A 17,403-nucleotide genomic window follows, 5' to 3' on the forward strand; every position below is an offset into this window, starting at 1 on the left:
ATTTTTAAAGAATTAGCAAAGCACTCGAGATTCTTTTATAATCAAGAAAACATATGCATGGAATGAAAAAAAAAACTATTAAAGAAATGAGTGCTTTCAGTAAAGGAAAAATAACTCAAAAATCATGATCATGTCTTATCATGATTTTTTTTAAAATTTTCATTCCCCTAATTTTCCGTTTGGTTAATGTTTTTTTCTAATTTTTTGGTTGTAGGTTTAGTAAGAACAAATAACATTGGATATTAAGTCGTTCATTTTACTTTGAAGTGTAACCATAGTGTTTCTAATTAAGATTTGCAGATTGTTTAGCACAGCTTTAAGGTACTCCGATCCTCAGGTTCTGAAAATCAAGCATTGACTAATTGAAAATGCTCACAAAAATGTCTCTGAATTTTCAAAGTAACGTGTTTTTACCCATAATAATTCTTCAATTATCTTTCAAGTTAATCATAATATATAGAGAAAATTAGTAAATCTCAAATATATTTTCAGGAATTGCGAATAAAAACACCTGCTATGCATTTTCCAATTCAAATTTGATCAATTAACACATTTCAAAAATAAAAATCATAGGTATCCAGTCTTTTGAAGAAATTTCACAATTTTTATACATATAATGCACTTTAATCTCTTTTATTTACTTCTATCATTTTACAATTCAAAGTGTATAAAGATTCCCCTGTAATTGCAAAGCTCCATAAATCATTTCTAATTTCATTGGTATCTATGGTAAGATTAAAATGAACATTAATTTCTTGATATATGTAATTCTAAAATGCTTTTACGGGGTAAAAATTTCAACTTTTAATTAGACCTTTCTGAGAACTTCAAAGAACCTTGAAACACATTGAGAGGTATATAATGAAAATTGCTGCATGAAAAGATTTAAATTTCAAGCTTCATTTTGAGACTTTTTGAATTAAATTATAAATTTAAGAGTTGTCCTTCCTAGTTGACTGAGGATCGGAGTCCCTTAAAACCGAATCGTTTTCCCACATAGGATGGTAAATCATAGTAAACGCGTCATTTTCATCCAATGTAAAAGCACGTGGTAGTACAAATAAAAAGCAAAAAAACTGCTATGAAACAAAGAATACTGTGAAATCACAAATTTTCGTGGAGGTTAATTTTGCTGTTTTCGAGGTATGAAGAGACCTACGAATTCATGTCCACTATGTATTTTTCCGCAAACCACGAAAATTTGAACCCAAGAAAAAAATGTGATTTTGCAGTATATTTTATTAGAAATGATAAATTAACGATTCTTTCCTCACTTGCAATATTAATTGATAAATATTCACAAACATAAACTGATAAATATTCACAAACATAAACTGATAAATATTCACAAACATTCACAATCATAAACTGATAAATATTCACAAACATAAACTGATATAAACATTTACAACATGAAATGCTAAAAATTCACAAACAAATAATTTATTTCTCAACGTTTTGAACAAAGACATGCCTTTAAATAACTTCTCAACTGGACTTCATCTTACTCACGACTCATACATATAGCAATAAAAAGCAAAGTACATGTACATACTAATGCTTAACAATTATAATAATTATATTATAATAAATTATGATAAAAAAAGGAAGGTAAAAGACATTTTACATGTATTCTTTTTTTCTTTCTCTGCCTTTTTCTTGGGAATATGAAGTGTACTGAAGATTATTGAATCACACCAATTACTTGAGAGCCTCTTCATCAAAAGACACGTCCACAGACTGAAAGAAAAGAAGATAAGTAAAAGAGATCAACGTCATCTTCAGTAAATGAACACATGTACAATATACCTTCAGAACCTCCGACTTCCACTATTTTTTAATGATTACATTATGATATTTTCCATGGATCAAGGAAAGGTAACATTTAAGCAAAGCGAGTACAGCTCAACGCACTTTTTAAACTCATATGGTTTTTCGCACAAATTAAGGTCACTTTGTTATAAATGCAAAATTGTGTAACGTGACAACAAAATATAATAAATGATTTATAACTTAATTTTGATCATATTCCATTACTTTAAACATAATTCACATATAATAATTGGTAGGACTTTTATATGCTCTTGGATGATATATTATGAGAGTTTCCAAATGGTTTTTTCATGGTTTCTCGTCAATTGCAACCGTCTTTGTATCTATTCATTTTAAAGCAAACTTTTGCCTTGTCTTAATACAGAAACAGTGCAGTTTATGTAACTTCTGTATTTTCTTTACATTAATATGACACTAAGGCACAAGAAGAAAGAAGTATTTCTCATCTGTTCGACTGCTTTCCATGTTAAAAAGATGGCATTTTTCAGGTTAACCTCCTGAAATATAGCATCACGAAAGATACCCACTAACGCAAAATTTCAAAGTTTCTGGCCATAAATGTAAAAAAAAATTCTTTTCAATATTTACAATTTACTACGTTGAAAGATAAACAATTCTTTATTATCCTATCCTTTCACATGATTTCTTTATGCAGTTTTGTCATTTTTCGGCGCTGCATTTCGACAAAACCAAGACAAGTATGGAAAATATGCAAAGTACCTAGAAAAATACTCATTTGTAAGAAGTCAGTTTGAACATTTCAACCAAATAGTATCAAAGACAGTTCGATTAATTAATTTGTAAATACCTACATGTATCACAATATAAAATCATACACATTTAACATCAAACAATTTAAAAACAAATTCCCTTTTAGAACATTGACTTTTAAAACTTTAGATAATGATTTTAGAGAATATGCACCCTAACATGACATATTTAATAATAGAAGAGTTATGTCTCCTACTGAAACTCGATGATTTTAAGTTTTATTGCAAGAAAATTGTTACTTTAATTTGTGCGAAAAACCAAGTGAGTTTAAAACGTGCGTTGAGCTGTATATGTCTGGTGACATATTCACGATTCAGTGGTGAGGATAAGCTTATTTATTTATTTATGGAGCATAGTACCAGGTATTTCATCATTTTTATAATATTATGAGGAAAGCATAGGGTACTGTTTCTTATCTTCATAGCACTATCATAATGATGGGTCGACATAGGATTTTTACTCCTCCATGACACCCGATCCTACCTCTGATGTTTCAAAGGTCCGAAGTATCTCTATTCCCTTTTAGTATTTTTTTCTTTGAACTTGATTGTTTGATTATTGTTTGTTAACTCCATATCATGATGAAAACTAGAGGTACTGTGAGCAATGAGCTCACTAAATGATACCCCCCGCCTCCCATATGAATATAACGGCAGCGTCCATGTTTTGCTCTGGAAAATCCAAAATATCTGTCAGATCAAAAAGTAAAATAGGAGGTGCACAATGGCAACATGTAATGAAGATTCTGTGAAAGTTTCATTAAATTTCCTTCAGTGGTATGAGAGGAGTTGCGGATAAGAGATGGGTACCCCAAAGCGTAACAGACGGACGGACGTACAGACGGACGGACGGACGGAAATACCGATTACTATATACCCTCCCACTTTTCAAGCGGGGGGTATAATAAACATTAATCACAGAAACTCGGAAATAACAGATTGAGTACTTGGATACTATATAACAACTATAAACATACGTCATATTGCAGTGTACTGTTCCTCTCCATTTTTCTCCGCCATTCATCCTCACCCCTCTGTCTCATCAAGGCGTGGTGCCTCCAAATTCTGTCGTACGTAGAGCCCTGAACAACCGCTTTTCTTCTCTGATTAAAATATAACACATACTCAATTTTATAATTGTTTTGAAACAAAAGAGGCCAGCGTTTTGAATGAATACTATACATATGCACTATACATATTTATAAATATTTCTCCTTTAAAGGGACATGGACACAGTTTCAACTGAATTTTTTAAACCAATTTTAATGCTTACAATTCCTAACTAAGGCATCATCTAATGATCAGCAAATATTTGAACATCATTTATTGATTAACAAACGAGATACAGAACTTAAAGTTCTTCATAATGTAAACTAGGCTCGTACCTTGTTTTTGTTTACATATAGAAAATATCATATTTATAACAAAATGAAATTCAGCAAATCTATAGAAACTGTCTAATTGTGTTTAGAATTAACTTCTTTATTGCAATTATCTGCTTTGAACAAACAAATATAAGTCTATCAATCTATGTAAACAAAACATGACATGGACCCTGTTTACAAAACATAGGTTTGGAGCTCTAAATCTGTCTAGAATCTCGACAAATGAAGTTCACATTTTTGATGATGATAAGAAAGATCTCAGTTTAAATATTTGTAAAAATGAAAAAATAAATTTGAAAATTTTAAGCTGAAACTGTGTCTATGCCCCTTTAAATTACTAAGAGATTTCTAACTTCTAGAATACATGTACTTAGCAGTTTTGCTTATTTTTCTTTAGAATAAGAGTACATTTTTTTCTATATTAAAATCTCTTTCCTAAATATGTCTGTAATTCTACCTTTTCCTCCTCCAGCCAGAGTTTGTTGTACAGTTGATGGGAGTTTCTATCGTTTTCTGCCCGTGTGGCTTCATTGTGTGACACTAGCTGTGTATAATAATGATCAAACTGTTCCATCTTTTCCCTTACAATATTTTCTACTTTCAACCATCTGGCCTTAAGGAACAATGAAAATAAAAATAGACAAACATTAAAGTATTAACGTATTAACAGGAAAGCCGAATACTAATACGTTTCCATTATCGTACCCAATGTACCAACCACAAAATTAGATAAAGTGGAAGTCCTATATGAATGCAGATGCTAATGATTTTATTTAATGAAGCTCAAACCACTAATAAAAAGTGCTTTTTGGACTTGGATAAAAAATATATCATGTAAGGGGTGCATATTGGGACTATTTGGTTAATTTTTAACATAGGGTACCTGCCTTATTGCTACAGGAAAAATGTTCAAAGACAATATCACTGTTGTTTACTTGCATAAGGAAAATAAACGGAAAAAAATGAATTTCTTTATTTATTTTTGGTCTAATAAAATGCGAAGAATAATTTAATTATTACAAATAGTGTAATTTAGTGTAAATAACCATTTTTTTTATCTTAATTGTAAGGGCAGATCACTCTAGACTGCATAAAACTACCCTATAAATAGAATTCTTTAGTGTTCAGTGCTTAAAGCCTCCTTAAAATCATTAGATGGTATTTTCTGGGGTTTATTTTAAACAAGTACCTCGTTTCTTCTCCATGGTTCCTCGGATGAGGGATCCCTCGTTCTGGCTTTTGATGAATCTCTCGGTGTCTTTTGTGACGTGGAACCCGAGATCTATTATAATGGAAAGGGTAAAGATAAAGGTGAACAATTTCCTTTTTTTATGTTTAACTGGCTCAGAAAACACAAGAGGAGGGGTCAGGTGTCTGAAATGGGTAAGCAATTTACATGATACCCCTGGAATTGGGATTTTTATTCAAGAGCAACATTTTAACTTATTTTTTCAACCTTAATTTTTTTTTACACAACAGTAATAATGTATGCTTGTATTTCTTTGTACACATCTTTGCGTTCAAAATTTTTGATTGTGTTAAAAAAGAAATGGATTCTTTGGATAAATTTAATCTTCTCGAAATTTTGGATTTGACCTTTGGGAAAAATCTATTCTGCATTGGGACTGGATCCTCTTAATGGACCTCCTGTACTAGATGCCCTTGAAATGGGTTATGAAAGACTTAGAGAGACCATTTGAACAATATTTTATGGTTGCAGCAGATAATACTTATACATGTAATAATATCTTCTTTGTGTGCAAGTCTCATTGTTATATCTGTATTTTGGAAGAACTTGATGATAATTCTTCGTCCGGAAATCCAGCATATACATGTACTCACAGTTCACTTTCCAAGAAACTCACGATACTCTTTTACAATTTATACAATCATTTCGCACAATAAATCTAAAACTATATTATTTTTGCATAGTAGACAACTGCTTCTCCATGGAAATGTTCACAACTTGTGATAGGTCATCAGCAAAATTAATTCGTTAAAAACCATTCTAATTAAGTAATTATACAAACAAATTCTCTGAAGGTAATAATATTATAAGGATGCTGGAGTTTCTTATTGACAACATTTACTAGTATGTTGTCTTTGGAGACCAAGTATTCCAACAAACTGTTGGAATTCCAATTCCAAGAATAAACTAAGGTCATCATTTAATGATATATACCGGTAATTAATATTTAAACACTTCTACGTGGAGTACCTCAAGGCATAACTCAAATTATGCATGACTTTGAGCCTCCATTGGGTCACTCCCAAATGCATGGTCAAAGTTTTGCGCTAGTAAAATAAGGAAAAATCTTTGGAAATCTCAAAAGCAAAATGACTCTCGGTGGATATAATATTTCATTTTTTTAATACAGTAGATTATAAATATCACTAAATAATAAATTAAACCTGTCTCTTCAATGGCGGCCGGATTCTTCTAACTTTCGGAAGTTTGGCCTCCACCCCAAGACTGCTGAGCAGACTCGGGAAATTAGAGTCCCAGTACTGAGAACCGGGCTGCTGACTCTGATGTGAAATAGTGCCGCTAGGTGTCACTGTTTGCTGTCCACTGCTGTCGTCATAAAATTCAAAATTGTCTGAGTATTCAGTTCCTAGTGACTGTAAGAAAAAGAAGAACTTCACAGAGGGAAATCGGAATGTTCTAAAAAAAAAAGCATTGCTTATCTGCATAGCGTGGTTTTATGTACACTTTGACTTTCTCAATAATTATTTTCATAGGTCTAGCGTGAATAAAAGCTTTAATGTTGAATTAAATAGATATTTTTTATTTCTCCTTATAAGTCTCCACTTAAACTTCATACATTACAAAGAGTTATTCCATTTAAAACAAATTAAAAAAACTCGGGTTTACATATAACCAATTGGAATGTGAATGATTTAATGTGTACTAAAATTTGCTCAATAAATGCATAAAATAAATAATTAATAAATAATAGCTAAATAATAACTAACTAAATCAATACAACTAGACAAAAAAATTATTTTTCTGCTTACCATGACCGATGATATTTATTTCAGTGACATTAGTGCCCACATACCATTATATTTGATTAGTACTGCGTCATTACGCTAGCTTTCATATTCACAATGAACTGAATGCCGCCAAAGTTAGATTACCCAAAATAAACACCACAGTGACTGCATAGATAAGTAAGTTTGCTTACCGTCAAAAAGTTTCATACTATGAGCACTTATCTAACTTTACAGTGATATTGATTTGAAAATGTACTTTCTAATTCTATTTTTTGTTTGTTTGCTGAGAGAGAGAGAGAGAGAGAGAGGGGGGGGTTTGATATCAGAATGAAGGTGATTTAAAACTTAAACAAAATACAAATACATGTATATACTAAATTATGGTTTCAAAATTAAATTGCCTGTGTATTTTCGGAAAAGTTAATTCTACAGTTGACGATTAGGACAAAATTACCCCCCCCCCCCAAAAAAAAACTATACAAAGTTTACCTTTTCCTTCAGTGTTTTGAAGGTAAGTTTTATAAATTCAGCTGCATATGAGTTCCTGGCCTCTTTTAACTTAAAGTCTATTTCTAGAGATTAATTATAACCAGTTAAATTTTATTTTCAAGCTTTTGATCATACCTATATGTTTAAGTTAGTCATTACAATAAAAGGATTTTTGTTTTCCAGTATGTTTGTTATCACTCTCAATAGCCAATGAACTCCAAAAATTAAACTTTATTTTTCTATTTAAAAAAATAAAAGTTTCCCTTAATGAAGTGACACTCTATTTTTTTTTTAATATTTCTGTGTCTTTTTCTTTTAAGAAAGTCAAAAATTAATACCACTGAAAAAGAAATTGAAAAAAATATATATGTAATTTTTTATTCGACTCTACAGACTCTCTAAAGAAAAAAATGAAATGAAACTTAATATATTTTAATGAAAAAGGCTTTACAGAATTTAGTGGATGGTCAAAAGCCATTGGAATGACTTAATTTCACTTGGGGTGGTGTAAGGGGGAGGGGGTCTCAATGTAGAATGGTAAATCAAAAGGGGACATCGGGTTGAATGTACTTTAAGCTTAAGTTCCTGTAGTTTACTGTATTTTCAACTGGAAGTGAAAAATTCAACTTTTTAGAGATCGGTAGAATTGATCAGCATCTAGACTAATTAAACAAAACATATTCTCAAGTGGAAATGATTAGTAGCAATTGCTTCTTTTCAGATTTTTCGAATAAGCTCGGAAAACTTCTCTGAAGTTACCAATGATTTCCGAGCTTGTTTGAAAGATCCTGGAAGGTACCTTAATAAGCTAGTGTTTTTTATCATAATTTTAGAAACTGGTTACTACAGTCTTGAAAATAAAGGACCTGAGTTACTGTTACTTTTTGTATTATGGAGGTTAGGCAACAAAACACGAAACTTAAGAATATACATGTGTACATTCATAAAACAAATACAAAGGTACAGTATATTTCTCGTAGTGTTCCCAGAATACCATACAATACAGCTATGAAATCAACATCCGCATTCCAGTAAGAGACACGTACTTTGCTAGTACTCGAGAGCACCAGAAGTCATGACAAAAAATTCAATAAACAATAGATTAGAAAATATGTTCACGACAAAATTTTAACATTTCTAACTAAAATGGAATTTCAAACGGAAGACGGACGCATTTTGATAATGACTCTTGACATGTCCAGATAATACAAAAATGTGTAGTTACATGTATTCATGCAAGAGACATAGATTACCTGCTCGTCTGTGCACCTGATAAATTTTTTTGTTTATCTTTATACCGGTATATTGCGTTATGTAAAATGATATGGAAAGAAAAGGTAGGTCTTCTATTATAATTGATTTTTATTTATGAAAATGAATTTTGTCCACGGAGAAGCATTTTTTTCTTCCAGGAAAAAGGAAATTGACACGATTTTGTAAACAAGAGGCGTTGTTCATTCTTCGCAGCCATTTAGTCAACGCTTCGAATTTTGAGAAAATTCTTGTGGACGTTAAAGCCAATCTGGAACTGTTTGATCCGGAAGTGAGAGAATTATACGAGATAGAGAGTAACGTCACTCTGCTAAACCGGATTCAATGGAAACTGGATAAGATGAAGGAAAATGTAGAACAGGAAAAAGACGCGGATATCAGGTAACCAAGTCATATAAGCTGAAAGTTATTTTGGGATATCTGGAGATGGGGATAGTAATTAAAATAAATACGGTAGCAATGGAAAACGCACCAGCTAAAATTAGGGGTTATGTATACCTCATCCGACATAGAGCGTGAGCGAATACAGCATGCAAGGGATGTCTGTCAGTGAGCAGCAAGATTATGAAAGGTGGATGAAAATCAAGTGTCCCTAAACCCCACCAAAAGGGATAAGGGAGTCCCTGTGGTTTGGTACTACGTACGTGCACTTCAAACCCAACCATTTCCTACTCAAACAAACTTAAATAATCTGTTCTCTCCGGAATAAAGTACATTAGAAATGTGATTTTTTTTATCTCATCTCAAATATATTACATATGCGACAACAAAAATATGCTAGTGATCTTCTTCGTGATCTTCTTAATGCACTAGTATTGAACACTTCATTTTTCCCTTTAAATGCAGAAGGTACGTGGAGGAAGCTATTGATCTCGACATGAGGCGAAACTTCCTTCGAAAAGGATCTTCTAAAGAACCGGAGACCGATCCTGGCACTTCCGGTTTCTGTCAGCCCGAGGTCAGGTTGTCAGACAATTCAGAAGATGACGAAGAAAAGGAAGATGAAAACAACAGTGGTGAATCTGGTTTCTTTTGGTCAAGGACAAATGCAGAGGGAAGCCATACGAGCCAGAAGAGAAAGAAAAATTCGAAAAAGACAGTGAAAAAATCAAGCAAAGATATGATGCGCAAGTGTGAGAAAGACCATAATAAATTCTGGAATTATCTATACAAGACCGGAAAACGGATTATTGGTGCAGATACTTCGAGCTCTTCTAGCAGTGACTGCAATTAAATTGAGCCAGTTCTAATCAAAATTTCTTTCCATCATAAGTCTAATACCAGTTAATTTCTTCAACATAGATTATACCACTCTCCTATGAAAATGTTCAATTACTTTATCAGACGTGAAAAATATGAGCGGAGTAACTGCGAGTAATCAAGAACTGAATTTCCATCTAAAGTATCAATTAAAAACTAAAAATTTATACAATACAACAAAATTTAGAGATTACGAAGAATATTCAACCTTAAAAGTCTTTAGAAACAATACAAATTGACAGGAGAGCAAACACAGATCTCTTATAAATCAGAGTTGGGAATAGGTGCTTTGGGGGAGTATAAACTTCTCTAGTAACATTCGTCATGTGCTCCTTGTCATGAGAGAACAAACATGAAATCTGTGGACAATGCAGTGTGTTCATAATGACATAACAATGTTTGAAAATTGTCAGTCAGCATTCAACTTTATGTAAGTTTATTATGATTACATATACTTTATAAAGAGACTGTTGATATCCCTGTTTCATCAACTTGTTTGTCAATAACTTGCCTTGGTCTAGAAATTGTTTGTACGTTGAGTATGTTCATAATCAACTAGGAAACATAAACCCAATTTGCAGATAATAACTAAAGGATATATTGCTACTTGTTCATTGTATTCGGCATTATAAATGAATTTGGATAAGGTTGCAATTTTTTTTTTTTTTTGCAGAATTATAAGATAGCGGAACATTAACTGGCAAAATTGGAAACATACAGCTTATGTCATTTCTATCTGTTACAATCAAAACCTTCATGGTAGACAATGAAATGGGCGGGTACAATTCGACGCGGACGTGGGGAAAACATCGGATTGAAATTTGCAGATCGAAATTCATTTTCAATCCTCTTCAGCTACGCTAGAAGGCACATTATTACTGATTGACCCAGAAGACAAATAATTTCAATTTTGGTACAGTTTGAATTTTTTGTGTCCAGTGTTTTAAATAAATTAACATTTACGGGACAAATATTTCATTTCTGTTTGGTAACTATAATACGTATATCTTTGTGTTGGGGGGCTGAACGATTTTTAAATAAAGTTGTCCAACAGTTTTCAGTGAGAATAAGTATAAAACTCATGCACTCTTATAATCCTAGAAATAAAATATATTGTCATGTTAAGCCATGACCTGACTCAACAATTTTACACCCCCCTCCTCTAGAATCAAATATCTCCTGAAAAATAATCTATATCTTCTATGATCTTTCGCGTTCTTAAAATTATAATCGAAAACTCATATTAATGTGAACTTCAAACAGTATGTATTTGGGAGTTGAAATTAGTTGATTTTTGGATCATACATTCCCTCTTTGCTTTGAAAACAGCTCAGGTGAATTGAAAATGAATTTCGATCTGCAGTTTCAATCCGATGTTTACCCCACGTCCACGTCGAATATCCCCGCCCATCTCATTGTCTATCACTGAAGGTTTTGATTGTAGCAGATAGAAATGACGTAAGCTGTATATTTCCAATTTTGCCAGTTAATGTTCCGCGGTCTTTTAAAGTTTACCTCAATAAATAAAATGCTGAATTTGCTTTGGAGCGTTTATAAGTACAATAAATGATTAATGGTAAGAAGAAGATAGATCTGATTTTCTTTACACAGTGACACTGTATAACTCTTATTTTACGTTTTTATCATACAAATATTATTTAGGGATTCACATAAAGCAAAACATTGGCATTGCCATTCTTTCTATTATTCCCCATTTTCAAAAGGTGAGTTTTTTCCCCTGAAGGGAACTCTTTTACTGTGTTTAATACGCATGCGCTATAAATAAAGTCACTTCCGCGGACGTTCTTGATGTAAACATGTTTATGGTGTAATGCATCTGTCATATGGAAAAATGTTATTGTGCTTGTGAATAAAAAGAAATCTTAACTGATTCGTATTTTTTTTAAATTGCCCACTCATAGTCTCTTTCTGGATTTGTATTAATCTGTGTAGTACTATAATAAGGTGCTGTGTGCCCCCCCCCCTTACAAAATAAAAGAAAGAAACAAATTACTGATAAAATGCTGATACGTATTCGAATAGGCCTATTAAAAAAAAAGCTAATAAGCTAATTTTCGGTAGTGGATATTCTGCAGACGGCTCATCATTATTTACAAAATGTGCGGAACAAATTTTTAGTTATAAAGTTTTTTTTTCTATTATACGTCTCTGTTTTTAAGAATTAATCTAGCCTGCTGCTGCCATATTTTCTTTGTATCTCTAGGAATTTTTTGGAGACTGATGATTACCTCTGAAATTGCTGCATATACAGCAGTACTTCGTCTTCCGCGACCGATACCAAGAAACTGCGTTTTTGCTCGATTGTATGTCATAACATAGAACTTTTACTTTTACAAGAACACATTTGGTGACAATTAAAGGCCTATTTCATTTGAATTAACAGTGTTTCTAGAATTTTTTATTTGTAAAATAATTGATTCACCATATGTAGTATTAAAACTTTGAATAGAATTCTAAATGAATAATTTAATCTCATGTCCTCATGTAACGAAGAAAGACTAATTAAAATAGCATTGACCTGAATTCGTGTTACATATGTCGTATAAAGTCTGAGCTGCATTTAATCAAAGTTTTAGTGTAGGATCTAAGCATATGTACATGTATATTCCCGAATAAAATACACATTTTGTTTTAGATCAGAGAATTGAGAGCAGAACTACGAAATTGATACAATAATTTCCTAGCGTATTTCTCGTTAATTAACGGAAAACATTCTTTTCTCAACTGTTATTTATTTGTTAAAAATCCTTTCAGTGTAAGTACATGTATTTATTTTTATAAGTTATTCTTTTTTGCAAAGTGTGTAAAAAACAATATGTGAGAGAGAGAGAGAGAGAGAGAGAGAGAGAGAGAGAGAGAGAGAGAGACTCATGTAGCCCCGTGTAACTGACATACATGTACATCTGTGAAAAAATATATGTACCGTAATTTTATTGAAATCACAATTATAGTAATTCTAATAATTTTCAATTTTCACAACTATGGTTCATATTCAACTGTTCAACCCATTTACATATTCGTTCTATGTACCTGTACGCACGGGGGGGGGGGGGGTCAAGGACCTTAGCCCCACCCCCACTTTTTTCCCAATATTACTTGTTTCTATTGAAAATGTTCATTGATAGACAGGTTGCCAACCCCCCCCCCCCACACACACACACACAGTTAATACTACGGTAAAGTTATATAAGAGAAATGTAGTATTGTATGCCAAGGAACTGGTACTGAAATAAGTAGCTTTTTCAACTTTGGGCAAGGTTTTTCTTTGCTTGTCAACTTTTCAAGGTAAGAAAAAAATATTTCTTTGGCTACCCCCCCCCCCCACTTTTAAAGATGATGCTTCGTGTCTGGCTAATTCGTATAGCTTTCTAGAAAGGGGGGGGCTAACAGACCTTTTATAAAATAATTCATTATCTAAAAAAATGCAAACCGTTTCCTTCTTTTAAAATTTTTAAATACAGTGTGTAAGTTGATCACTATTTTGTTGGATTATCGTAATGTGTAGTCCGCGGAAGTTAGGCTAGTGTAGAAGAGTTCCGATTTTGAGGGGAGATAACTCACTTTTGAAAATGGGGAATAATGGGTATCCATATCTTATCTGCAACTTTTCCTTTGAGACTTTCACGTAATCTTTCTTTCTTAGTGTCACTTAGCACCTTTTATTTTACGTATGGATCATCATATACCCTATACACAGGTACATTTACTTGTACTATGTACAGGGTATAGAATTAAAAGGAAAAGTGTTAATTTTTCAAACTTCTGAGCAAATTATATAAATGGTACAATACACTTGTAATCATAATTTAGCACAAAATATGAAGTTAACGAAAAGTATTCAAGCAAAAAGACCATTTTCACAATACAAGCAAGCCAGGCAAATACAGACCTCTAAAAATCATCAGAGGCAGGACCAGGTGTCATGAAGGAGTAACATCCCATCGACCAGTCCCACATACCATGTGCCCTTTGCTTATTTGGGTAAAGGGAAAAATCTGTAGAATTTCAGTGTATTTATAATGGCATAAAATGCAGTAAGTATGAAAAATGTCAGTCAGCATTTGACCTACTGATAGATTGTATTTGCTGACAAGGTCAATGTATCAACAATAGTACTTGCAAAATGATGACCAAGCAAGACGTTTTATATTCTTGTTTTGTCAACTTGTTGGTCAATAGCTTGCCTCGTTTTAAAAAGTAGTGATAACAAATATCACAGAGAGAGAGAGAGAGAGAGAGAGAGAGAGAGATCATCAGAAAGCTTGGCTTGAATGCTCTTGAGATGACCCTCTATCTCACACTTACGAGGGGTTATCAAAAAGTTCGTGGACTGAGGCTATAAAATTAGTACTATGTAGTCTGTGCTTTCAAAATTTATATGTAACATAAAAAAAAACAAAAAATAAAGAAATGTTGAAAAATTTAGCCTGATACGTTCATTATTTGCCAAAAATTATAAAATGAAAACGATATTATATGATCACCCGGCGCTGTCGTCGTTTATTTTCATGACGTCCGATAACGTCATTGTTTTTTCAATGTCCGCTTCTTCTACCTCATACACGTTTTTGATGAGATTCCCTGGAGCTGAGTAAGGACTTAAACCCGTCTTGTTTATTTGATTTACAATGCCATGAACAGTGGTCTTCAATGAATATAATACTGTATTCCAAATTGATTAATACATTGGGAGAGATCCGCGCTTGATTGTGCCGGGATATTTTGCTTTTGGGAGTTCAATATCTACAACAGATGATCAACGTCAGTTTTTGACGTGATTGATTTTTCACACCTTGATTGCAAATTGACTTTAACTGTGTATCCCTTTTCTCTCTGAATCTATTTTGACATTAAAAGACAAGTACTCTGGATGCATACTATTTCGCTGTAGCCAATATCAACATATTTTAGGTCTATACCAGTTTTTTTCAGGGGCAAATCTTTATAGAATGTTGGAAACGGAAACCCCTGCCCCCTTTTGACGTCATTTTCAAGGCCTCATTTGTTTGGACATTCCGTGTAAAATTTACAATAAAATTTCATAGAACTTCCAGAATGAAGTGAAAATTTCATATTTTATGGAACAATTGTTTTCCGGCACATACCTGAATTAACGGGAATTTTGGATGTCAAATGATCATATCAAAAGAGCTTTTTAGCTCACCTGAGCCGAAGGCTCAAGTGAGCTTTTCTGATCACATTTTGTCCGTCGTCCGTCCGTCTGTCCGTCCGTCTGTCTGTCCGTCTGTAAACTTTTCACATTTTCGACTTCTTCTCAAGAACCACTGGGCCAATTTTGACCAAACTTAGTACAAATCATCCTTGGGTGAAGGGGAATTTAAATTGTTAAAATGAAGGGACATATCCCCTCGCAAGGGGAGATAATCAAGAAAAGACAAAAATAGGGTGGGGTCATTAAAAAATCTTCTTCTCAAGAACCACTGGGCCAGAAAAGCTGAAACTTATGTGGAAGCATAATTGGATAGTGTAGATTCTAAATTGTTCAAATCATGACCCTTGGGGGTAGGGCGGGGCCACAATGGGGAATCAAAGTTTTATATAGAAATATATAGGAAAAATCTTTGAAAATCTTCTTCTCAAGAACCACTGGGCCAGAAAAGCTGAAACTTATATGGAAGCATCCTGGTATAGTGTAAATTCTAAATTGTTCAAATCATGACCCCCCGGTGAAGGGCGGGGCCACAATGGGGAATCAAAGTTTTACATAGAAATATATAGGAAAAATCTTTGAAAATCTTCTTCTCAAGAACCACTGGGCCAGAAAAGCTAAAACTTGTGTGAAAGCATCCTTGGGAAGTGTAGATTCTAAATTGTTCAAACCATGACCCCCCGGGATTGGGCGGGGCCAAAATGGGGAATCAAAGTTTTACATAGAAATTATATAGGGAAAATCTTTGAAAATCTTCTTCTTAATAACCACTGGGCCAGAAAAGCTGAAACTTATATGGAAGCATCCTGGTATAGTGTAAATTCTAAATTGTTCAAATCATGACCCCCCGGGGAAGGGCGGGGCCACAATGGGGAATCAAAGTTTTACATAGAAATATGTAGGAAAAATCTTTGAAAATCTTCTTCCCAAGAACCACTGGGCCAGAAAAGCTGAAACTTATGTGGAAGCATCCTGGTATAATGTAGATTCTAAATGATTCAAATAATGACCCCCGGGGGAAGGGTGGGGCCACAATGGGGAATCAAAGTTTTACATAGAAATATATAGGAAAAATCTTTGAAAATCTTCTTCTCAAGAACCACTGGGCCAGAAAAGCTGAAACTTATATGGAAGCATCCTGGTATAGTGTAGAATCTAAATTGTTCAAATCATGACCCCCAGGGGAAGGGCGGGCCCACAATGGGGTATCAAAGTTTTATATAGAAACATATAGGAAAAATCTTTGAAAATTTTCTTCTCAAGAACCACTGGGCCAGAAAAAGTGAAGCTTATGTGGAAGCATTCTGGGGTAGTATAAATTCTAAATTGTAGGAATCATGACCCCCGGGGGAAGGGCGGGGCCATTATAGGGAATCAAAGTTTTACATAGAAATATATAGGAAAAATCTTTGAAAATCTTCTTCTCAGGAACCACTGGGCCAAAAAAGCTGAAACATATGTGCCCATGGAAGGATCATGGGGTAGTGTAGATTTCAAAATGTCTAAATTATGATCAGTGGGGTAGGGTGGGGATGCATTATGTATAACAAGGGTGAAATCTGGTAAAGAACAGAATGGTCAAAGCTTCTCAGGTGAGCGATGTGGCCCATGGGCCTCTTGTTATCTCTTCTGAGCCAAAGGCTCAAAGAGCTAATGCTATGGCCATTTGTGCGGTGTGCGTTAACTTTTTAGAATATGGGCCATAACTCAAGAACCCCTTGGCCAATCATTATCAAATTTGTTACAGGGTGTCCTTGGCCCAAGGGCTACCATTTATACTAAAACTAGGGTTGGGACCCTAAAACAAGGGGAGACAATCAGGAAAATAGAACCAAAAGTACTGGTTGCTAAAAAATCTTCTTCTCCAGAACCACCAGGCAGATTTTCACCAAACTTACATACAAGGTTCAGGATATGTTGAAGATTAAAAATTGTTCAAGGCATGACCCTGGGGCAAAGGGTGTGGTCTCAAGGTCACTTCAAAATTAACCAAAATTTACACTTTATAAAAATGTTGATATTTTGCTTACTATAAAGACTAGGATCATCAAATCTTGTTAGTTGATGCATCTAAGGACTTCACATCATGTTAACACAAAAGTAGGTCACGGTGACCTACTTTTTAAATTTTACGGGCTTTTGTTTTCAAATTGATTTGGATGCATATTTTGGACACTTTAAGGCCTATGATCATCAAACTTTGTCA

At 33.5% G+C, this 17,403-nt stretch overlaps 2 protein-coding genes across 2 annotated transcripts; one reads left to right on the plus strand and one right to left on the minus strand.

Annotated features, from left to right (window-relative positions):
- Positions 1–1,701: 1,701 nt before the first annotated feature.
- LOC134265811 (uncharacterized) lies at positions 1,702–7,123 on the minus strand. Its single transcript, XM_062748024.1, has 6 exons — positions 7,007–7,123; positions 6,401–6,610; positions 5,178–5,270; positions 4,446–4,601; positions 3,581–3,706; positions 1,702–1,740 (listed from the first exon to the last, which is right to left on the minus strand). Exons 1-6 carry the CDS (start codon positions 7,007–7,009, stop codon positions 1,702–1,704), a joined length of 627 nt encoding a protein of 208 aa, XP_062604008.1. The 5' UTR covers positions 7,010–7,123.
- Positions 7,124–8,779: 1,656 nt separating this feature from the next.
- On the plus strand, positions 8,780–10,667 carry LOC134265807 (uncharacterized). The gene is made up of 3 exons (XM_062748021.1): positions 8,780–8,811; positions 8,887–9,127; positions 9,593–10,667. The coding sequence occupies exons 1-3, from the start codon at positions 8,799–8,801 to the stop codon at positions 9,978–9,980; spliced, it is 642 nt and encodes a 213-aa protein (XP_062604005.1). The 5' UTR covers positions 8,780–8,798; the 3' UTR covers positions 9,981–10,667.
- The last annotated feature ends 6,736 nt before the right edge of the window (positions 10,668–17,403 follow it).

The sequence above is a fragment of the Saccostrea cucullata genome, unplaced genomic scaffold, assembly GCF_032062105.1.
Source record: "Saccostrea cucullata isolate Sc308-1 unplaced genomic scaffold, CSIRO_AGI_Scuc_v1 ctg299, whole genome shotgun sequence".
NCBI classification, from domain to species: domain Eukaryota; kingdom Metazoa; phylum Mollusca; class Bivalvia; order Ostreida; family Ostreidae; genus Saccostrea; species Saccostrea cuccullata.

Excerpts from the sequence above, each read along its gene's own strand:
- LOC134265811 (XM_062748024.1), bottom strand. Across the intron at positions 5,271-6,400 it reads GGCCGCCATTGAAGAGACAG|ATCTCGGGTTCCACGTCACA; the intron begins GTTTAATTTATT and ends CCATTATAATAG. Across the intron at positions 3,707-4,445 it reads TCTGGCTGGAGGAGGAAAAG|AGAAGAAAAGCGGTTGTTCA; the intron begins GTAGAATTACAG and ends TATTTTAATCAG.
- LOC134265807 (XM_062748021.1), top strand. Across the intron at positions 9,128-9,592 it reads GAAAAAGACGCGGATATCAG|AAGGTACGTGGAGGAAGCTA; the intron begins GTAACCAAGTCA and ends CTTTAAATGCAG.